The sequence below is a fragment of the Malurus melanocephalus genome, unplaced genomic scaffold, assembly GCF_030028575.1.
Source record: "Malurus melanocephalus ecotype Western Australia unplaced genomic scaffold, MMel_1.1 scaffold_597, whole genome shotgun sequence".
Taxonomy (NCBI): Eukaryota; Metazoa; Chordata; class Aves; order Passeriformes; family Maluridae; genus Malurus; species Malurus melanocephalus.
In genome coordinates this window covers 246,826-271,089 of record NW_026623829.1, presented here as the reverse complement: position 1 = coordinate 271,089, position 24,264 = coordinate 246,826, and the positions used below count along the sequence as shown (strand labels likewise).

At 40.2% G+C, this 24,264-nt stretch overlaps 1 protein-coding gene across 5 annotated transcripts in view; it reads right to left on the bottom strand.

The window, feature by feature from the left end:
* Window positions 1-1,706: 1,706 nt before the first annotated feature.
* Window positions 1,707-24,264, bottom strand: part of SYNE3 (spectrin repeat containing nuclear envelope family member 3) — a 63,677-nt gene continuing 41,119 nt past the window's right edge. For all 5 annotated transcript variants that reach the window (XM_057382978.1, XM_057382975.1, XM_057382977.1 and 2 more), the window contains 2 exons: window positions 24,221-24,259; window positions 1,707-12,790 (listed from right to left, as the gene is read on the bottom strand). In XM_057382978.1, coding sequence (XP_057238961.1) covers window positions 12,593-12,790; window positions 24,221-24,259 — 237 coding nt within the window. In that variant the 3' untranslated portion in view covers window positions 1,707-12,592. The remainder of the gene's footprint in view (window positions 12,791-24,220; window positions 24,260-24,264) is intronic.

Below are 24,264 nucleotides of genomic sequence, written 5' to 3'. Positions count from 1 at the left end.
GTTTATCAGAGCATTTTTCTGAAGTTGGAAACCTAGGCTGCATTCATGGTATGTCACAGAATGAAGTTTAGAAAGCTTGAAATATTAACCTAGAAAAAACCTCAGTCCCTGCTTTTAATCTCTCATGGCTGTGATGCTCAGCTTCTATGTGCATCATCAACACACCATCAGCCTTTTTCCATGGAAAGCCACTCCCCATTAACTCTCCAGGGCTGAGATTGATTTTATTTAAATAGTTCTCACTCGGTAACCTTGCTCCATTCTTTATTTAAGACTTTGCTAATGATGTATTTTTTCCCCCTTAATTTACCTAAGCACATAATGAACGCTCACATCCGAAATGACCTCATTATACCAGCGAGGACTTTCGTGCGGATACGATTTAGTGCACRGACATAAGGCAGAGAACTCTCTAAATGGAGAGGTTTTAAACATTCTGTAAAATCCCTGTTGACTACAAGCCAGATTCTTACTGCTGTAAATTGACTTAGTTCCAACARCTCCAATGAAGCTACACTGATTTACTCCACTGGAGGGTCTTACCCGATTATTCTTCTTTATTGAACTTGCCACCTTTTGCTGCTACAATCTAAACTTCCATTCTCTAGCAGCAATGTTGCTATCTAAAACAGGTGTTTCTCCAGTAATATATGACTTAAGAGATTTATAACTACCTGGAGTATTTCATTGTCCTCTAAAAGTGTTTATAATAATTCTTGTTAACTGTTACAATTTCCACCAATCAGCTGTAGGATTGTTTGCAGGCTGAACCTGGTCAACAACATATTCATTCCCCATACAAGTATGAGCTGTTTCATCTGATCATAGGCACTTTTCCTCCTTGCTGGACAAAGGTCTTTCCTGGTCTCTGTACAATGTCTGGGACAAAATGAAGCCCCAAGTTTTTTGTTCTTCTGGAACAGGCCTGATATACACAAAGCAGACTACTTTCTGTCTCCACAAAAAACAAACTGCAAGATGGAAAAATGCATTACGAAGGCAAAACAAAACCTGTAAGAACAGAAATTTCTTTTGTGCACCAATTGTTGTCCTACTGGGAATGTGACTGTCSCACCACGACAGTCTGCTGTTCCTACAGCCCTGGCCTTGTTTTACCCTCTTCTCTCATGGGAGGAATTCAGGCTGCTGCTCTGACCTTGACATGGCTATGATCAGCTGAAGTGTCTGCATTTGTACTTTTGGGGGCTTAGCAGGAGACAGCTCATAGGAAGGCACAAGATCACATGGTCCAAATAGCTGAGAGAAGTCAAAGACCTCCATAAAGCCCAGTGTGTTCATAAAAGCAACAGGGAACCTAACCCACAGGTTCACCAAAAAATTGTAGTGGTTTTCTACCGGTCCAGAAATAACTGCCTGTGGAGCCTTTGATATCATGGATACTGGCAGACTTTGTCTCATAAAGATTCAGGAAAGAAATCAGCAATTTCCCAGATGCTAATGAGAGTTGTGCATCCATATACACATGCTGCAGCAATTCTTTTCAGAGAGATCAGCTGTGGTTACTCTCATAAACTTCAAACCCGAGGTTCTCAAAAACCTCCCTTTTGTCTTACCAGGTTTGGGATTGCGGAGAACCCCACAGAGAGTGTCAGGGGCCAACATCATAAGAAACCACACTTAATATGATTTAACATTCACATTTTCTTCAGGTCCAGTAGAATTCTACTTAAATAACTTACAGAAAAGCTGACATTTTCTATTAAATCTCCAAGGAGAAGAATGAAGTAGCTACATTGAGCACAGCCATGTTCCAATGATACCTGAGCACAAAGGCAGGCAGCAGCAAATTTTATCCTTGCTTCACTTACTCTGGTTATTTCTAGGTCAGCCCAAATACTCTGATGGTAAGAACCAAGCACAGCCAAAATGTGCAACCACCACCCAAAATAATCTAAAAGCCCTTAAAAAGGAATGCACATGTTTATTTACTACATTATAACTGCAACATCAAATACAACTATATTTTCATTTAAAAAAAAGGACACATGCAATAAAATACTCTGWTTTTATAATCCAATTCAACACAGTTCATTGGTAACAGTGGAGCATTACAGAACAGTCACAAGGCAAGGGTTTGGGGTGATGAATTTCCAGTGTCTTTATCCTACTTGCAAACAGCAAAGTCACATCATATTTTATTTGTCATCGAGGGGTAAACTTTTGGAATAATGTGGCTGGATCACAGAAGGCTMCAGCTGCCCCTTAACTCCCCAATGAGTCTTGAAGAATCAGATTTTTTAACTTGAGAAAATATAATGCTTTGACAAGGATGAGGAATAGACAGTATTTTCCAAGCAGAGAGCAGAAATCCTTCCATGTTACACCACAGCTGAGGTACAAAACAAGGGCCTCTGCTTCACAGGTGCAAAGAAGCCAAGGCTGTGATTTACTTTAACTATTGCTGTGAAGAATGAAATCAGGCCATTTTCTGCAATATTTCACTGCAGCTTTCTATTATGTTCATCTGCTCATGGGGCTTTAATCAATTTAATCTGGCATTTCAGCTATGGAATAAATCCACAATACACAGGAGGAGTCCACAGCTCAGAAAAGAACACAAAAAGTTGCCCTGAAATACTCAAAACATAGCCTCTTAACTACTTAAAAGGCCCTGTTCTTCATTAGAAAAGACCCTTAGTCTATCATAGCCATTCACACGCCATAGGCTYTTAGTATTTTCCACGAAGTCTTATGGGACTAATTTTGAAATAAGGTTCTAAACAGTGTGAAAAAACTACAGACTCAGGGCCCAAAGCAGTACCATTTTTAGCATAAATTCTCCTGGCTTTCAGTTGGGACTTTTTTAGGAAGTGTGACATAACGCTGTCCAGCCYCTCGAAACAATGACCTGATTTCTTTCTGTACATCTTGTATGGTATAACACTAAGGATGACTGAGCTCTAACAATTTACATAAAAAATAAAGTCAGTCTTTTTATGCAGCTGAATTGTTATAGAATTTCACAGAGTCAGTATACAGAAGCTTACAGCTTGTTTAGCTAATTCTAGCAAATAGGAGGATTTATCTACGAAAACGAAAGAGTTCCAAAAGTACATGGAAATCTGTAGAGCAAAATATATATCTCTATATCATTTCCCCAATGCAAGCAATAGGCAGTTTAGAAAAATATGATTGTTACAGTCTTTCTGAACCAGAAAAGAAAGGATTTAAAAAATAAGTTCAGCTTTTCACAAAGCCATATTTTTAATAAGAAAATAGAGTGGTCCGCATTTCCCTGAATAAGCCTGAAAGGTTAAAGAAAGGTCCAAGCAAGACAAGGAGTCTGACTTGGATTTGATATCAGCTGTGATAACATGCACATGTACGGAGACAGCTGCTTGGCTCCGGTAYTGTTTACCTTAGAAACGAGCCTAATTTATCACAATTGTATTTAAAAACCATAAATAACATGACAAAAGTGGAACTGGTCCCCGCAAGGCAAATAATTATATTCATACAAGCAAAAAGTTACATCAATCCAGTTATTTTCTTGTGACAGCTAAAAGGTATTTTGTACCCAACTGTTACATTGAACAGCACATGTATAAACACAGATTATTATTGCAGACTTTGCTATCAGCTACTATACATAAACAAGAAGAGATGTTTCATGCTATAATTGCCTCTAAGGTTTTTGTTCTACTTGAATATTAACATTTACAAGGAACTGAGGTGGAGACCTGAATTCAAGCCAGGATTTCAACATGCAAAATGACAGGGTTCACAAGAAGGTTTCTGATCCTCCCCATTACTGACATTTGGAAGTGGATAGGAGCTCTGAAGAATTTTAAAACCATTCATAACATGAGTTTCTCTTGTGAAAAGCCTTTGGTTTTCCTTGGGCCCAGAGGAGGGTGAACTAAATGGGACATGCTGGTGAAGTTTACATTCACATCAATAAACCTCCTGTTATGGAGGATTCATATTTTAGTTTCAGGTCACTTCTAAAAGAAGGTGGCAAAATGTACCTCAGTATTTGCTGATTTTTAAATTAAAAGCAGAGAACAGTTGGATTGCAGGAACTTTGCTCCAGGCTGTTTTTAATAACTATTTAATTTATCAGTCAGAACTTCTTATTAATTCTGTTCAATGTGGGAGCAAAGCCCTTCATTTTTCTGCAATTTTTGTGAAATATATGGGTATTTRCTCACCCTATATGGCAGTCTTAGCACATTTCTTTAAACTTTCTTCTAGCTTGAAACTAAACAAAAGCACAAAAAACCTGATGGAAGCGAGATTGATGGAGTGTTGGTGAAAGGACCCAAAACTGTTTAAAATCCAAGTTTGTGGATTGAATTGGGCCCAAGACAGCCCAGTGCTGTGAGGAGTGAGGACAGGTCCTCTGCAGGAACACTGGACATGGGTTATTTTGCCAGTAAACAACAGCGCAGCTTCTGGGGCTCCTACCACCTCTCAGTGCCAATGGAGAGTTATTTCTTACGAAAGGCAATGACAGAAAAACGCAACACCTGCATTATTGCTCGTGTGATTGCTTCACAGTGGTCCTGTGCTGTCAGGTAAACAAATGAGAAACGGTGCTGCTGGCAGGGAAGCTCTGATGGCAGATGGAGCGTGCCCTCCTGGAATCACCCGATAAACTCAGTTGACACAAATTACAAGGGAAAACAAACCGGAAAGAGTCACACTGATCAAAGGGAAAACCTCTGCTGAGGCAAAAATCACTATCAGGGTAAGGTGTATCTTTTGCCTTCCAGTCAAGCCCAYGAACAAAACAGAGGCTGGTGTTTCAGGACACACGCTTAGCACATSCAACACCCAAATACCTTGAGGAATGGCCAGGGCTCAAGCAATGGCTCCCAGGTTAAATTCTCACAGAGTTTGATCTGGGAATGTGATGGGAAAGAAATCATTTTGGGTGCTTTTAACCCTAGAGGCTGAAACCCAAACTCAAAGCTTATTAAATTTCATTAAAGCTCATTAAAACATRTACTTCTATACTCTTCCAATTCCCCTTTAAGACACAGTTTCTCTTAAAARCTGCACTTGAAAGTTACATTGAAGTGGAATGTCACCTTTCTTAAAGTAGAACAATAATAATGCTCCCCATTACATATATATGTATATATATACACACATATATATAGACACATATATACATTTATTTCATGGCAATGGAAAGTACAGCACAGAGGCATTCATTCACATCTGCAGTGAAACAAAGTCCGGGGAGTTCAGTGCTTATTATACTTGACAAAAGAAATAATTTGATTTTGAAGGTGGGAGTCACTTCAGGAGAAATATCAGCTCCTAGCCCTGAGTTGTAGTGGGAGCCTCCCAGCCCAGCGCTGCTGAGGGCAGTGGCACTGCAGCCCACTCTCCAAAATCACCTCTCCCTTTTCACACACAGCTTTTCATGCAGCAAAACACAGCTAAAATAAATGGCTTGCTATAAGGCTTGATAAATGAGTTGTGAAATCAGTTTGTTAAAAGCGAYCATTTTCATTTTCTTTCCCACCTCCCCCTCCCCCCTGCCAGGTCAGAAAAAAAAAGGGTCCTGGTTTATTTAGGGTGTATTACAACGACATTGAAACACTGCTGGCAGTTCAAGGGCACAGAGCAGCACCTGGGAGCTCTTACCCCAGCAGTGACAGTGCGAGGGTAACAGCCCTCTGCACTGACTGAGGGACAGTTTTCTGCACACTGTAATTGGATTACACACCAAAACCTGCTTGGAGAGAAGGAAAAAAGACTCTGGGCAGGCTCTGAATGATGCTAATGGAGAAGCTTTTGGTATTAATAATTGTTTGTTAAGTGACACCCTCACACTCCTGTCTGCAGATGTGAATATTAAGGGCAGTCCCTGAGCCAAAACCTAAGGCAGATGAGGACAGGACATGGTCAGCAGATTTGGAAGAGACGGCTGGCCAGGACTAGAGTCCCCTCAGATAGTGATGAAGGCTGGTTTGACACAGGGATCAACAGAAATAGGCAGAGCATCTGCAGGAGGAACTTCAATGGGGGAAAAATGCTTTGAATTTTAAATTTCTTGCAACTGGACGAGATATTTTGCTCTAGGTGCTGAGGAAGAACTGCCACTGAAACACTTTGGGTGACAGGAATGGCCTAGGCTGTGGAAGAASTGCAACAGGAAAAGAAGAATAAAAAACTGGGATAATTTACTTTAGGAAGGAAATTAAGCCAAATCTCTGCTTTCATAAAAGAAGGAAAGGTGAAACATGGCCTGGAAAAGGTAGTGCTGGTCTTTCTGCTTCCTTGGATTTAACACAAAGAGGCCAAAAAAAGGAAAATCAAACTATCCCCACTTCSCAAACAAAAAGTTTCTGATTCAAAACCAATCCAGGGGGTTTTCACAMCACTTGTAGAAATAATGTGGCACTCACTGCTGTAAATGGCTCTGAAGCCAGAATGCCATTAGAATTCAGTAAGGCACAGAATAGGCTCATCCCCAAAATCCAGAAGACTAAAGACAACACCTGACATTTACTTGAAAAGGAACAGAAAAACTCCCACTTCAGCTCTACAATGAATTTCTACCTCCTGAGGATTGAACAGAGACCATCATGACTAGCATTCTATCTATAATAGTATTTCCTGTACCTTTTCCTGGAGCATCAGCACCCACCACCTACCATTAACCTGTCACTGAGGGGTTTTAATTTAGCAGCTTTTTCTGTATTTAATGAAGAGGAAAAAACCACTTCCAGGGCTCAAATCTCAGCTAGAGCAAATCAGCCTGGGGGGAGCCTCCTTCCACAGCCAGGGACATGAAACTGAACAGTGCTGACGGCCGCTGTCAAAATTCTGTCTGGCAGAGCAGGATGGCAAGCCCTTGCTCCTGTGTCATCAGTCCTGGACTGCTCTCATTATGCCAAACCCACATGCTCCTCTACTGAATCGAGGTATCAGGCTGCCTTTTGAAAACCTAATATCTCCTGCTGCTCCACTAGGATGCTGTACCCTAAGATGATCAATACAATTYTATTCACGCTCTACCAGGGTGGGGGTTGTTAACTCACAGGTACAGTGAGGTAAAATCTGGCAATTGCTGAAGCAGCTTAGGGAACAGAGGTGCCATTTAGGCTGTAGTTTGAATTGGTGTATTCCTGATATATATTCTTTGTTTTCCAGATCTACTGGTAACTCTCTGGCAGCAACATAATAATTTTTTAAATTGGATAGGCAAGAGATAATAAAAAACCCAGCTGYATGACAGATTATTCCGTCCTGCTTCATTGCTTGCTTTTCTTTTCTTAAATTCAAGAATCCTTGTTTTGTTTTATCATTTAACAAGTACAACATGACCCCACAATTCTTAAACAGATATGTACAAGTCAAAATCCTTTACGCCCAAAATATGCCAGTTACCCAAAACCTAAAACTAACCTGCTTATATTCCATTATAACCAATAGATATCTTCTTTCTAAATACAACAGAAGTAGTAAGATTGGTTTCTCAATGAACCATGTTGCCTGCACCAGAAATATTATCTGTAGTATTTTAATAAACTGGTTTCCGAGAGTTGCCAACCACTGACAGATAAATTAATGCAATAAAATTGTAATGGCTCAGAGCAGGTCAGTGATCTGGGAACTGCTAAGAATATCTTCAACAGCCCCCAGTGATTCTGGAAGAAGCTGATATAAGGTTCTCTGGGCAAATGTATTTTCAGCTGCAGACTAACAAATGATACTGTCCAAGGGGTAGTAAAGTCTCCAAAAGCAGCTCTTATAGCCAGCTGGGTACATAACCTATAACTTGAAAGATATCTATGATGCTGGGCAAAGACATGTTTTTTGGGGGTTTTATACCAACATTTCTTGAAAGGCAGAACTATTTCTCCTGTTTCCTACGGTGGATAATTTCGTTTCAGTCTGTAATCTTTCTGTAATCTTTTTGGGATTCCAAAAGGCTTTGTTTGCTCTGAGAATCTCTGTCACACAGCAGTTTGGTTTTGGGTTTTTTTCCTGAAGAAAAGAGGACAATGTACTCTCTTGTCAACACAAGTTAAAAGAATTATTGTACATGAACTCACTTTTCAAATCTCTTTAGTGCTAATGAGATGTGTATGCACTCACATCAAAGCAAAACATTTCCTATTTAATGCTGAAGAGGAGGTCAGATGTAACAAACTCCTGAGGTCTAGAGCAACTGAAGAGAAAATACTATTTCTTCTGGCACGCAGAGATCACCAGTTGTCTATCTAGCAATGGCCATTACTTGGAGACATTTCTTCTCTCTGAGGTCTTCAACTATTCCAGCAAAACAGATTAAGGAGAAGCATAACGCCATTCTAAAAGCTCCCCAAATTATTCAGTGGTCACTAGATGGTTTTTTTAGCTAGCCTAGTAGCTTTATTTACAGCCTCAAATGTCTGAGTTTTGTATCTTGGTCAGCACAAACAAGGTAGCACTTGGTAGAAACCGTGACTGCTCTGGAGATCCAGTGCTAGCAGAGGATACAACATTTTCAATGTACRTGCTCAGAACAGTTTTTCATACAGAGATTTCTGGAGAGGGCATATATAAATAATATTTAATACCATTTCAATTGCTGGCTGGAATCAGAGAAAGGGCTGTTAATAGGCATGGGGCGCAATAGCAATTTTCTACTTCATTGCTGTCATGGAAAATTCTCTGGAAAGCATCAGGCTTCAAAATCGATTAGAGTTTACAAATTAGGCTTGCTTTCCTGCCAAAGKTTGGGTTTGAAGGGTGCTTTTGGGCAATGCCTTCCTGTAATGCATGGGCAAGGAGTGCAGGATTGTGCATTCAGCACTGTGGGGTCATCAGTGTGGTCAAGCAGGTCCTGGGTCAAACAGGCCAGGCAAGAGCTCGGACAGAGCTCTGTGAACAGGCTGGGTGACTGCATGGAGTGCAGACAGCGTCACAGCCTCAGACATATTCCATGTATTTTAGATGGTTTTAGCACCCTTTGACAGTGGCTGCATCTGGATTAGGGCAAAACAGCCCAAGTCCTCATTTGCAGACACATCGTAGGTTCTGTGCATCCTATGTTTTGGCAAGGGAAGGCATAAGGCAGTGGCCCCCATCTGAACCTGAGCTACAACACATCTCAGTTACATCTGGATGTCAGAGATGTATGAGTTGGGGATTTCATAGGCACAAAAGTGAGCATATAACCACCAAATCATCTGTGAGCAAAGATGAGGAGCCTTGCTCAAGATTTTAAGGACTGATTTGGAAAGTATGATTTAGTTTGTGTTTTGAGGAATCTGAGCTTTGTACACTTTCCTGGAAGCTGGACCAGGCAGTTTGTTTTCATTATTACAATTACTGACTTGATTAATATTTACGCACACTTCCAGGAATCARCATCATAAGTTTTTCAGAAAAAAACCCACAGGAGAATAAAAAGAAAGTGAATTTTGCATTTACATCTCAAGCTTACTTTTGTGATTTTTTTACTTCTTTCTTTGCCAGAAAAATCTCACACCTGCCTTGGTGAGGTCAATGACATTATGGAAGACTTAAACAGTTTTCAGCAATACGAACATTTAAGTCCTGTGCTTTGGAGAGTTTTCATTGCAAAGAAGTAGAAATATTAATCACTTCTGTGAGATATTCAGATTATTTAAGTTAATGAGAATTGATTGACTGAGATTTAAAGCAAAACTTTCCAAGATTACAGACAGGGGACTAACAGAATAAAATGATTGCAAACCCAGCAGCAAAAGTGTGTTTCTAATTTAGTTGTTTGGCTTTTTTTTTTCAAACCTGCCACAACACTGAAACATCAAGGTGATGATGCAGTTGTTCTCTTAAGATCCTCAGTGTGGAATTTTTTTTCTCCCACTTACRCACTCCCATGTGTCAAATGCATTTGTGAACCCATACAAATCACCCAGATCAGACAGGCTCTGCAGAATGAAATCTGATATGAGATTTTGTGCTTTCATAGAAAAAAACTTTTCTATCTCCCTACTGATTTCCATTTGCAGCTTTATTATTCCTCATTACTTTTACTTTCTCACTGGTATTTTACTTTCATCACATGGRATAGTTCAGTAAAACTCTGAGAAGTGCAATGTAGCTACATCACAGAAGTGTGTGYGCACCTACACAAATCCACAACCACACAGAACAAGTTTTGTTATTGCCCCTCCACTCCTACACTTTTTCTAAAGGAAGATTTAATTTGACATGGAGATGTGTGTGATGATTAACTCCTTGCTGGGCAGCCACAGGGGTTTCTTCCCCCAGGGCTGGCAGCAATTTTTAGAGGAATGTGCATGGCACTTGCACACCTCATCAGGAGAGGAGGAGGAATGTTCTCTGCCACCAGAAAGAATGGTTGCAAAGAAAGAATTAATTTGCCCCATTCTCTGAAGAGGTATAGCTCCTCTCCATCTGGCTTCTCCATGAAAGAAATCACAGGTCTTCCTTTGCTTCCTGACGTGAATGTCTCATTTGCTTATACACGAACTCTCCTCACCTTTCTGCTTCCAGTGCCTTCTGCCTGCTCTGAGGGCTCTCCTGCTAATTCCTGACAGGTTTTTAACCCACATCAGCTCAACTCCTGCTCAGGCTCCTCTTGCACTTTGACTGATCCCTTCATCATCCCTGTTGCCTCTCCTTTAATTCCACTCTTTACACTTTCAGCAAAATTTTGGCATTTTCATCCAATGCTAGCAAACCCAGTGTAGTCAGAAGCATTATTAGGAACACAGTGACAGAGTCCTGGTGGCAGAAGAGCCTCCTCTGAACACTGGCAGAAGCCCTGTTACTCGCCCCAGTTTAAACCTTAATGAAGAAAAGCTGTCTAATATGCAATAGTACCAAAACTGCAGCAGGGAGAGGGAACCAAAAAGATTCTGAGATTTTTTCCTCCACAGAGCCTGTACTGTTGTCCTCTGTGTTGTGACTCCTTTTCTAAGGCTTTACAAACTGATGGACACGTCATCTCTCTGTGTTTGGCTGCTCCTCTTTCACACTGCCTGTTCTTCCTAATCCTGTGYCTAAATTGAGCTCCGTGCTGCTGTGCCTCCCAATTTTACCCAAGTTTGCTTCTTTGAAATTTTAATGATTTTGTTAAATAAGTGACTTTTTCCTTCAGTCTCTCAGCTACTACATAATTTACCTGCACAACAGATTTAATATTATTTTAGACCTTATTTGCAAAACAACACCAAATACCCATACTGATTCACAGAAGGTAAGTTCCTACTGCAGGAGATGGAAAGTAACTGTTTCTTCTGTTAATTTTTTTTCATGAATACTACTGTGGCTAAAAACATGAAACAATAAGGGATAGCTCTCAGAAATAGCACAAATCGTTCTAAATTACTTTTTCTCTCAGGAATCAATTAGATAAAACACCACTAAGAATGGCTTCATCGTTCTGAAGTGAGAAGTGCTTTTACATTAAAAGGCAATGTTAAAATGTACATTCAAAAACTTGATAAATGAGGCWTAGGTAAATAAATGACAAGTTGTCATCACTGTGGAGTTTAGACTACATAGAAATCTATGCTTGACTGTCTTTGAAACAATCAGTTTACATAATTTCAATAAACCATTACTATAAAATCATCCTAGGTAGGAATCTTGTTTCCAGGGTGGTATTACTAAAGTACTTCCAACTTTTGCTTCACTGACACTGAGCCAGTGTTCAGGCTTTATGATCCATTACCAAATACCTCTTTATAAAGTAAAAAAAAMCCCAACAAATCAAACCACAAACACCCCATAAAACAAGACAAAACAAAACAAAACAAAAACACCCCACTCCTTTTTATAGACAAGATTGGTGATACAAGGTTTTGTACAAGTGCTCACAAATTTGTTCAGAAAATTATGACCTGATTTTAAAAGTTCTGCTAGAGAGATGCTAAAAAAATATTCTTTTTTTTCCTAGCTTTACTCCTACTGTATTCCACCTCTCCTGATTCAGGTGGGCTGAAGAATACAGTAATTGGAAAAGAAATCTGGTAAAAAATAAGAACAAGAGGAGGTCCACCCCCACTCCTACTGAAGTCAGTAGAAACATTTCTATTAACTTCTGCAATCCCTGTATCCAGATACTGAAAAAGAAGCTCAAGATTTCAAAGAKAATAGTCCAAATCTTCCTTGGGCTGAATGTCAACCACTCTATTCAAACATGATTCTGCTGTGCCTGATCTCCAGTTTACACTCTGGTGCATGACCACTTGTGCTCATACTCACTCTGACTTCAGTTGTAAACAGGAATCTGATATTAAAAATCATCTGCAACAAAAGCATCCTTCAGTATTGCTTGCTGAAAGATGGCAGAAACATTGCAGAATTATCTTTAAACAGAGGATGAGTGGATGGTAGATGTTAGTTTGACCACAGATATGCATTTATATATATATGTATATACATACACATACACAACCTCTATATACATATTATAAATACAATAATAAAAAAATGTAAAAATATTAATTTTGCTCAAATACCTGATTAAAGTGGATTAATCTTATGYTGCATTTATGTGAACTATCCAGTTGACAAGATGGCCATGTTAGAAGTCCTAAAATCTACAATAGTTGCCATTAAAAACAAAGAGTCTGTGCTTCTGACAGTCACCTCGTGCCATGCCAAGCAGTTACGTTGGAGGTGGGCCCTCGTATCTCAGCATCAGCTTGAAGGAGCGAGCGAAGTTGTTGGTCAGTGTGCAGCTGTGGGACTGTTCTGCCAGGGGCAGGAGGAAGGCCAGCAGCAGCAGGAGCAGCAGGAGCAGYTGCAGGGGCAGGGCTGCCCAGCACACGCGATGCAGGTACGAGCACACGCCTCCAGAGCGCCTCTGAAAAACACAAACCAAAGAGCAGCTCAGGGAAAAATAATTACTGGGGAGGTCAAATACATCAAAACTGCCAGGGAGAGGGTCAGAACAACCCCTGTTAACCTTGGCCTAGGATCCAGCCTGAGTGCTGGACACACTGAAATTAAATTATGTCTTTTACAAGAATATTTCACTTTTCAAGAATTCACTGCTGCAAGCTGTTGTCCTCTAGAAGGAAAACGCCGCTGACTTTCTAGAACTGCCTCTAAGTCCATTTTCCAGTTACAAAGTGGCGGTTACAGATGCTCACAACCCAAGTTGACAACTGTGTGGTCTCCTCACAGATACCATATAGCACAGAAGGTCTGTGTTTGGTCCTCCCCARTCAGTAAAATGAGAGTGCTGGTGCTTAAAAGAGAGGAACCAGCTTCTGCCCTCTGCCAGCAGAAAGGAGCTTCTTCACAGCTCATCCAGCTCCCAGGCATCTGCCCTGCAGCAACGTGCTTTGGCTTTGGGCTCTACAAGACTCAAGGTCAGAAAAAAGGCCCCGCAGTGCAGCCTGCCTCAGTAACCTCATAACTTACCAGGCCCAYCTTAGAACTTTATGTGATGCAAAAGAATGAGAGAAACAACACTGACAGTGAAGAAGACATTAAAGTCATATCCATTGCTGTGCAGTCATGGGGACACACAAAAGACTCCCATTACACCTTTCTTTATGCTGGTGCAAACCTAGAGTAGATCAGTTAACCTCATGAATTTAATTTAGCATGACCAGTAGAGAAGATATTTAGGGCTACAGAATTCAGAAAAGATTAATTAAGAAGGGAGATTTCCACTGGCAAGATTCCTAGGTAACTCCTGCCAATGAGCTGAACTGTTTGAGTTTCAAAAAAAAAAAAAAAATCAAGTCTCCRTAAAAGAATTCTGATAAAAAGGGCTCAATAACCCACTTATTTCATCAAACAAAGATTTTTAAAATGAACATAAATGCAGCGCTTAATGCAGCTACATTAGGTACCAGCCTACATCATAAATGCCAGCACAGAACATCCACTGAAGTGGGACCCACGATATCCAGAAAAGGAAGTTAATTTATTGTGTTCAAGTCACAGGCAGTGCCAGTCCTGCAGCAAAATTAGGGCTTCTTCCCACTACGGGGTGCTTAATAGGCAAAGTCTTTGTCCCACTATAGCACCACCATGAATAGTCCATGGGGAACATCAGCAGAGAAGATCAGGAGGAGACTGATAGCAGAAGAAAGTAATTATGCCTTTTGCTATTTTTAATGATCTCTTCCACTGCTTTCTAAATTACTCAGTCCCTTGTAACTCCATATAAATGCTTACAGAATTAATTATAAAGGTAAATATACMGCTGCAGTTACACATCACGAGACAGCTGTACTGCAAATCCTTCTGTTGTAGTTGGTTTGCTTCCATTATATTGAGTGGCTGAGGAGATTTAATTATTATGTCAGGCAGATGTTAAGGCAGCAGAGCAGCAGCTGCTTGCTCTATCATTTCAGGCCCACAGTATCTGCATTGTAATTTGCTTGCTGAGGCCAAGGAAAACTCAGATCCCTTTATAGTGGAACTTTCCGTGGATAAGGTGTACATGCCAGGGTGTGAGTGGGACTGACTTTGAGCACCCTTAGGCAAATTCCCTGGGTACAGTGATCATTTACCCACAAAATCAAAGCTTCACCAACCTGGCTGCCTTGCATCTGCTCCTACGGTCCCTGTTCTCAAAGCACAAGGCATAAATAGCTGTATTAATGAGACTTTCCCTTCTCTAGTCCAGACCTGAAATCGTTCCTCCCCCCTGGATTTCATCAGCCTATGGGCTGTGCAAAACGTGGAGGATCTTCTGTGTTTACAGTCAACGCTAAATGCATTATGCACAYGGTCAGCAGCCACAACTCTTGGCTGGAGCTCTCTGGGTTTTGTAATGCCAYGAAACAGGCACTTCTTGGTGCATTCAGAGTAAACCAATGCACTGCCAGTGACAGCTGTTTTCATCGATGTTTCTCATTCTTAATTCCTCATTGCATCCATAATATACAGCAATATGACAAATACATTTATCATAGTGCCTCATCTATAAGGAGAAAGACCCTTGCCAGGTTCCAGAAGCCATGAAGAAATTTGTTTGCATGTATTAACAGGTGTAGTTCTCATGGAAGATTCGATTTGAGTTAACTCTGCATTGGGACAATTCAAACTATCCTCTTCAAGACACTGAGTCTTCATGCTGATGTTGTTAAAGGCTAGGATCCTGTGAGTGACTCTTCAAAAGTTCCTTACAACTGGAAGTCTCAAAAATGTTCTCACAAACTCAAACTAGGACTTAAAAATCCACCTCTCACTGTTGTGAGGATTGCCAGTCTTCCCAGCAGCACSTAAAACTTTTGTTTTACTGCTGTCAATCCTTTAGAAATGGTATGAAAGCTACTTCAGTCTGAAACTACTCTTTCATTGCCAGGCCAGCTGCAACACATCTCATCCCTGTTAGTTCTTTCTGCCTATGAACTGGTRGGAAATGTGGGCTTTTCCAGTCATGCCTTGTCTCTGTTCCTGCCACAGGCCAGGGAGCAGATGTCTCATTGTCACTCCGGCCTGTCTCATAATGTCCACCCTGCCAGTTAGCCACTAATGTTTTTCCTACCCTAAATCTTTTACCAATCCAGCATTTGATTCAGAGCAGTTCACTGACTGTGCCTTGATTTCTATAGCAAAGGCTATCAATGCAACTCAAACAATATTTCAATCTCAAACCATTTCTCAAAGTGTCTTGCTTTTAAATAAACTGCAAGAAGCTGTCAAATAGTATTGCTTTTCACAGCTCATCCTCCAGAAAGAATTCAAAATGGAATTATTCAAAATGGAATGAAYTCAAAATGGATTTATTAACAAGCTCTCATTTGCTCTTCTTGGAGCTTTCTGCAGGGGAAAATACTCAGGCTAACCAYAGCAGATCCGAGTATTAGAAAAATCTGTGGAGGGACATTTACCTTGGGGCAGAACTTCAGAGAAGGAGAACTATTTGGTCTTTATCTGCTGCTTCTYTCCCATCAGCTTGCTGGGTTTATAGGTATTTGTATTCAATAAACTTGCACCTTTGATGCCCAGCCTTTCTGTTTTGTTTTATCACACAGCAAGGTCAGAATCTTGTATTTCTGACTCCATTTGTTGTCAAGGGAATGACTCAGCTATYGCAAACATGGTATTATGATGTCTCTGCAGGACTGAAAATGAGGCCCATAGGAGATGTGAGAGTTTGGTGTTTTCAGCAAATTTGCAATGATAAACCCTTAATAAATGAGGGCCTCAACCTGCACACATTGAAATCCATAGGAGATTTATCATTAATTTCAACATCTGCAGCAGGATTATGCACAGGAACAACTAAATAAAGTCAGGATCAGGAACTACCTGTCTGTGGAGGTCAGCAGATACCTTACAAATGGATTCATTACTTACATGGCCAGGTTGTTGTGACATGAAACCTACATTAGTTCCATCACTTTGTGCTTGCTGGAACAATTGGTGATTTTTTAAATTTTCTTTTTTCCTTGTGGTAGTAATATGAGAGGTATTAAAGGATAAAAAAAAACTGAAAGAGACACAGTAACTTTTAAGAGGAAAGRGAATACATTTGGAAAAAGCATGGATGATTTGAGGCACTAGCTTTCTGAGATGAAAAAAACAGCACTTTAATTTTACTATGTAAAGATTTTTTTTAGATCTGTGATGTGAAAAAGAGATGCTTTCAGGATGTAGTGACCTTAGACTACAGCATCAACAGGAAATTCATGAGGGCAAGGCTCAAACTTCTGCTCTACTGGACTCAAAGTGATCAGCGTCCTGGAGTAAGGACCACACTCTCAAGCCTTTAGCACATCATTCCGCTTTAGAAAAGGACAGTTTAACACAGTGGAAGTTTATCTCTTCCAGTTTGCAAGAGACAGTCCGAATATTTAATTTCCATATGAGATGGAAAGTTGATGATGAGAAAGATGAGGTTGGAACCACAATCTTTGCTACACTGTGGAATTTCCCTTCCCCAATCACCCCAACTACTGGCATCAGTACAGCCACTACCCAGCACCCACGGTGCCTGTGTCAGATCTAGGCTCCACAAAATATTCTGAAATCAAATCTTCCTCTGAGAAAAACTGGCAAAGCTCCAGTGAAGTCAACAGAATTTTAATTTCCACCATCTTAGAATAACAGCTGGAATACCTGGGTATCGAGCCAAAGTGTCAGAGAYATTTTTGAAACACACATGGAAAAGGAATAGGTTGGCACTTAAAAAGAAAATATACTTTTAAAGTTCACCATCAAGAATAAATGTCCTCCCCCTTTTCCCTCAAAATACCAGGACAAGTGAGGACTGTCAGAGGGGACGGCTGTGTTTTGTGTAATGCTAAATGAATGCTTGTTCCAAATGAACTGCACTGGCTGTGAACATTCACATTTGTACTTGATTCATGTTTGGGCATTTGAGTGACAAGCATCGGTTCAGATCTCGGGAGAGCTCAGAACTTCAATCTGTTTGCAGTTAATAACTCCTCACCAAACACACCGTGAAAAATCACTTGGATGGGAAACAGCAGAAAAGCACTTTAGAACTTGCTACATAATATTCCTGTGTAAGTTGCAGAAGGGTTTTACTAAAAAATCAGTGCCCCTCCAAGTTTGCTATTGACCACATTCCAGGATGTAAGAAAACACGCAGTTAATCTAGTTATTTGAGAGAGCAGAGCAAYATAGCATCTTATACCAGCCTCATTAGTGGGCTTCTGCTGCTGCTTGTATGTCACCARCGTGCCTGACAAAAATCATACCTGCACCACTGAATCAGTGATCCAGCAGAGAAAAAATATTTAGTCTGGATTTATTCCTCTTACCTCAGAGTATTTCCTGAGAAATGCACCACTGCCTGAAAACTGCTCTCTCCAGGGATAAAAAGACCAATGCCTCCGTGTCCTACAGACACTACAAAAAGACACMAGCACAGCCACTCCACTCCATGCCAGTGCTGTACCCAGTCCAAGTATCCTCCATTCTATAGCAGTTGGCACTGATGCATAGGTACTAAGGCAAGCACAAATAATGTCTCCTTAATAKTCTCAGCCTCCAGCTACTTCCAGCACAGGCAGTTTCCTGAGCCTGATATAGCTTGTTCATCTGTTTAACAGTCAAGGAATCATTCCTCTAAATACTTGTTCAGTTTCCCCTTGAATCTACACAAACTATACAAAGTCCTCCATATTCTTTACCAAGGAGTTCCATGAGGAACATAGCCCTTATGTTAGCTTTGACCCTAGCTCTTAGTTCATTCTGGAAGAGATGGAGAGTCAACCCCACTCTGGGCACCATTCATGAGACATTAACCCCCAAGCTAAATGCTTAGGCAGGATGAATCCAGGCCTAACTCCATAGTGGGAAGATCACAACATATTTGGCTTAAACTACAGCARTAGGGACAGAGAAAGAACTTAACAGGAAGAATAGACAGGTCTTGGAAAGGATCACCTACATAGAAGATGTACCACTTCTTCCACCACCACTTCATTATTCCTCTAATAAACAGAGCAGCCAGGAAGGCTGAAACACCAGTTTGTCATACATTCCTTTCATGCTGGATAGGAGTATGCCCAGATAGGAGTATCAAGCACCACCACTTGTTCTGGTGAAGCAGTTGCTTTATCAGTGGCATTTTGCCTCTGAGAGGCCCTGTGTTTCTGCCACTTGAGATCCCACCGGGTACTTATTGAGCTGTCACTCACAGACACACACAGGTTATTGGTGGCAATAAGAGATCAGTTCCAGGGGGATCACAGGATGCTCTCTCAAACCAAAGCAAATTGTTTTTTTACCTCAATGTGAGATSGTTTGGAGCTGGGCTTCTCATCAGCTCTCAGTGCAGACTCATGAGTGTCTCTCTCCAAGATAAACAACACACTGCAAATCACAGCTTCCTCTTTTCAAGAGGCAAATAATTTAGGGGAGTTGGATACTCACTGTCACCACAGAACTGAGCATCCAACATGCTCTTGGGAAAAGCAWAATCCCATAAACCACAGCAGGAACTAAGATCAGCCTCTGTTGATCAGAGGTTACGTGGCCTCTGCAAAAGGACAGAGAGACACCGGGAGCAAAACTGTATTTTCCTAAAAGCAAATACTGTCCAGTGTAGTGACAAGTGAGCATGGAGGGCCTGGGACCCCACTGAGTCCTGTGCTTATCATTCTCCTTCTTGTAAAGAGCTACCAGAATGAACCAGAATGCTGAAGAGAGGTTAACTGCAGTCATACCAGCAATTTTAGCAYTGACATTTTCCATCAGCAGATTGCTTGACTTTGCAACCTTAATGTTCCCTTCAATTCTGAAGTGCATAAGCGTATGTATGTAAATAGGTAAGTAAAGAGGCAAATTAAAGACTGTTTTCTTCCTCAGGGAACATCCTGGAGTACCTCAACCTGGCTGGGTGATAAGCTAGAATCTTTGATGGAGGCTTCATTCAAAAGAAACAGAAAACAAGGAAGAGCCAGCAGTTCATATCTGAGGTTTCAGCAACCACATATGGTGGATATTTCAGAATTTCTGCTGCAAAGTCACTAAGAATTAAGCACTGTGCCATATGCTACTGTGACACAAATGGATTTATAAASGTTAGCTTCTGTGTGCATACACAGCATGACGTGTTTCTAGGAGAAGCATGTCACAGGACGAGAGCTACAGCCTGACCCGGTAAAGTAGCACCAATTATTTCCATAATTCTCCAGACCTAAGCAAACAGAAAAAGACTTCAGTGTTCTATAATTATTCAGAAAGGCAGAGAAGTAAAAAAACTTTCCCTAATTTCCAACTTCTACTCATCCTTGCAAGTTGAAATAAACTAATGAAAATAAGCATAGAAAGAATAAAAACTGAAAGGAAGACAAAATGTTCTGGAATTTGTAGGAGAAATTATTGGCATCAATCAGGTCAACAATGCATGTTTCCAGCTGCTTTGTTAGTGACTTCTCTCAAGTCAAGACCAAACTTTCCTTTAACTTCAGCAGTCACTATACATAATTTAAATATTATTTGCATGTTATTTAAATAATTTTAAAATGTGGTGGCTTACTTTTAAAGAAATAATGGRTATAAAATTAGAGGTAATGATTAGAAGAGTTTTTCTTACAATGCCTTTTGCAGTTTTGTTAAAAACATTTTTTCAGGTATATACTGGAAACTGGTTGCATTCTGCTATTGCTCAACAAATCTCTCTTTCTCTCTTTACCTTTCAGTTGGGACATAAAACTGCATCTGCTGAAAAAATCATTCCAGGCTATTTCCTTGGTGAAAATCTGCCAATACTTCACAACATGGCAGGCAGCTAAAGGACACATCTCTTCACATAAAGCAGGGGCCACCAACCACATGCCTAACTAATACCACATGAGCACAAAAAGAAAGTGAGAACCAGGTGTGCTGGGAAGGAGGATGTCTTCACCTCCTGTACCAACACTACTGCAGGCAGAGAGCATTGGCAGGGCACAGGTGTGATAGGAACAGATAAAATAACAAACAAACCTCACGTATCTAACATTTGAGGGCACGAAAATGTAAACTGGAAAAGGACATGAAACCTATAGAAATAAGAGCAGACTGGCAGGGAGTCTCACAGATGCAGCAATGTGAAGGGAGGCTTGTGAGCCTGCTGGAAAAGGAAGGGGATGTCGCTGCCTGGCTCAGCATATTTAACAGTGGGTCTGAGATAGTAATGGGCAGTTGGAATTTTTCTGGAGGTGGGTTGTGGGTTTCTTTGTTGTTTTGTTTGGTTTGGTTTTGGGGTTTTTTTTGTGTTTTTTCTTGTGGGGAGGTTTATTTGGTTGGTTGGTTGGGTTTTTTTGTTGTTTTTTTTTTTACTAAGTTTCCTTTTGAGCAAACATAACTGTTGGGAGAAAATAAGGTTATCTATTAATTTTTAATGCTAAGATGTCCTTTATCCTGTGTTTGGGTTATGGTATAATTTCTAAAACAGGTAAGCACAGGCTTTTGGGCAGAGTGATAAAAAATAATGGAGAGACATTATCTATAAAAGACGTATTGAAAACTGATGGAAAAATGACTTTTAGTAGTTTTTTTCATTTTAGCATGTATGTAATTTACTATGAATGTAATTGTACAGAAGATTTCAAGTGGGTTACACCTAKCAGGACTTGAGGAAAACAAATGGGCCACACACTTTCAATAGAGAGGCACTACCAGCACAGGCACTAACACACAATGCTGTGCTTTTCTGCCATGAGGAACTCCCTCCCATCATATYTGCACTTGGGCAGAGCAGAGCACATTACTGTTTTCTTCCTGGCAAGCTGTGGCAGCTCTTGCTTTGCAGTTTCCAAATGACTGCATTAATTTGATTGACTCCAGATCAATGGTGTCTCTAAATGAGATTAAATTACATGTTCCTTCTGTCTGTATGTTACAGGAGATTACTCTTAGCAGAATCTCAAAGGAAGCAATTAGCTGACCACTCATGTAATGAATTCTAATTATTTTGTTTGTACAAACAATAAAGCCAGACTGTTTGTTTACCAAGGAAGTGTAATTACTCTGAGCACTTGAGAAAATAAATTAAATAGTGCTACCTAGACCTGTAAATAATGAGGCTTCAACTTCCTGTTTATGCTGAGAATGCTTGTGGAATATTTTCAGGTAGCTGGGAGCCAACCTTTGAAAGTAACATTTATCATAGTTATTATTGAGCACTTGCTTGATTATGTTCTTGAGTGTGCTAGGTACCCTGCAGAAATATCCATCTACGTTGGCTGTCACTGGCACCTGCTAAAAATTCGCTGCAGCCAGTGCAATTTCCTGCAACTGCTTTTTGTTAATCAACAAGAAGTCACTCACATCACAATCATTAGGCTGTTCTGCTCCTAAGGGCACCAATGGTAGGGACACGTCCTCAGCAATGGATGAATGATCAGAAAAAAAGCACATTACTATACAGGGAACAGGCTCTATTCTGTCCAATATGGCCATGTAGGCTAGAAATTGAATAAAATCAGAGGGCAATGGAATGAAAATGGTCACAGCTGGTCTTTCCCTTCTCCATGTTGATCTGCTGCTGCTGCAAAATATTCACAGCTCAAACAGGGGAGACAAGGAGAGTCACTAGGGACCTTGTGCTGCAAAAAGAAGAGATAAGTCCAAAAATACCTCAACTTCTGCCACTTCTGCTGATTTTGTGTGACTCAAGAGCATGAGGGAGCTGACAAATTAGAGCTAACCTGATCTTATTTTATGCAAACTCACTGGCTGTTGCAAACACAGCGATGCAGCCATCTGCTCTTCCTGCAGATACTAACTCCTGAGATCAGCCATTCTCTTCAAGGTAGTTGGCTTCCTTTACCATAGCTTTGAAAAGGTATTTATGCATACAAAAATATTTTGCTTAATCTTTCTTTCATTTAGCCACATTTTATATGTTCAATCTGAATTTAAAGTAAACTGCATAGCTTAGAATTCTGCAGTTGGCCTATTTTTCTTCTTTTCTTAGGCCAAACAATGAYACACCGAAAAGGAGTCAACATTATTTTCTGGCTCTCTTAACTGGTGCTCAAAAACCTTATGGCAACACCGGCTCATATCCTGATAAAATCTGAATGAAGAAAAAAAAAAAGACACTTCTGCTTACAGCACTTGGATTCTTGTTGCAGTGATACTGTTTAAACAGAGATTGAAAGCCCTGAGGTCAGCGAAATCTCACTGAAGTGAGCAGAGTGTAAGTTACAGCAACATCTGCACTAGCTGAAGGGAAACTGCAAATCACTTGTGAGTGCAATGGGAGCCATTTCCCTCATGCTTATGAGGTATTTCAGTTCTTCATTCCTTCCCACCCTGAGCTGTTTCTTTTTGTTTGTGTTCAGTAGCTATTAAAAACTCACAGATTGGGGTGTTTTTGTGCTCTTGCTGCAGGCCTAATTGACAAACATTTGCTGCCTGCCATTCTGTTAAGACAGTATCTTTGAAAATTGACTGAAGACTTCAGTCTAATTCAGAGAATTTAAGGGTGAATACCAGTACCCCAAGGGAGGTGAGGCAGATGAATTAAAAATGGCATCTAACTGTAGAGGAGACATGCTTATGCCTAAAGCTCTTGTTTTGCTTTTCCCTACAAAAAACTTGACCCAACCAATAAGATGAAACTAGAGAATTCCTTGGTCAGTCTTCTGGAATATCCCTTTGAGCCTCTTCTGGGGTAAAGCAGCACTAGTAAATGTTTGGCTGCCTCTACACTAAGTATTAAAATGTCATACTGTTTTTTGAGCCTGAAAAATTTTGGTGACCTTACTGGATGAAACAATTAATGTTGAGCCAGACAGGCAAGAACAGAAAGTCTTTGGGGGTTTTCAGGAAGGCTGAACTGCAGCCAAAACTACTGAGGAAAGTGTGAGAAGTACCTAAAAAATGGTCAGTTGTTTTGCAGGGTAAAAAAACTGGAGCTGCTACTCCACATTTGAGTATTAGAGGAATATCTCATCAGAATAAAGAAAGTCTTGATTTCTGGCCATATTTGAAGTGCATTGTACTGCACCCTTTTTCGTCTCTTCTACAGAGATGTTGCAACAGGAAAAATCAAAGGTTTGATTTTCTGTAAAATGACTACGTGATTATTCTCCTGCAACAYATTATTCATCCAATCTCCTTAGTACTGGGCAAATAAAGCCTTATTCTATTCCCTCAGAAAACAAATGGAAAGTGAGATGACAGTACAAAGCAGAACAGCGTCTATAAACAAAACAAATTGTGACAGAAAAACTTGYTGACTTTATGAAAATGGCATCAGAAGTGCTGCTTGGTTTAATAAGAAACTGGCAGTATTTTGTTTTCTTTAGCTTCTCTTTATCATGTCCTGTACTGCTTCTGTTTCTCATGTCATCACTTCAAAAAGAAAATCCATCACAGGAGGAATTCTGCTGCTTAGAATAAGGATTTAGTCTAATAACATTATACAAATYGCTTGACTTTCTGCATTAGAAAGAAGGTGGGCTGATTGACCCAAAGTGTTTTTTTTCAGAAGTGTCTGAAGAATTATAAGTCCCATTTTAAAAATTATTTTAGGTACTTAACCACTAAATACTTTAGAGAGATATTTTGGCACTTCCTTAGTCTCTTTTGAAAAACAATTAAGTTCATATAGCATGTAGATATATAATAACTGAGTTCCCCTCCTCTCCCAGGATATTTAGCTTCTAGAGATACAGTAGCCTAGCTCAAGAGTAAAAATTCTGTAATATTTTTCCTTTTAAAAATCAGGAGAAAATCAACAACTTCTTTAAAAGTGGCTCCTAATATACAAATAAATTTCAAGAATCTTTAGAAAAGTTTGAAGTAATTTTCTGCAAAATGCCTGGCCAAATATTGTAATAAGAAGAAACTGTCATACCTTTCTGAATCTGTCTGGCTCCTCCAAAGATCCAGCACTCTGTT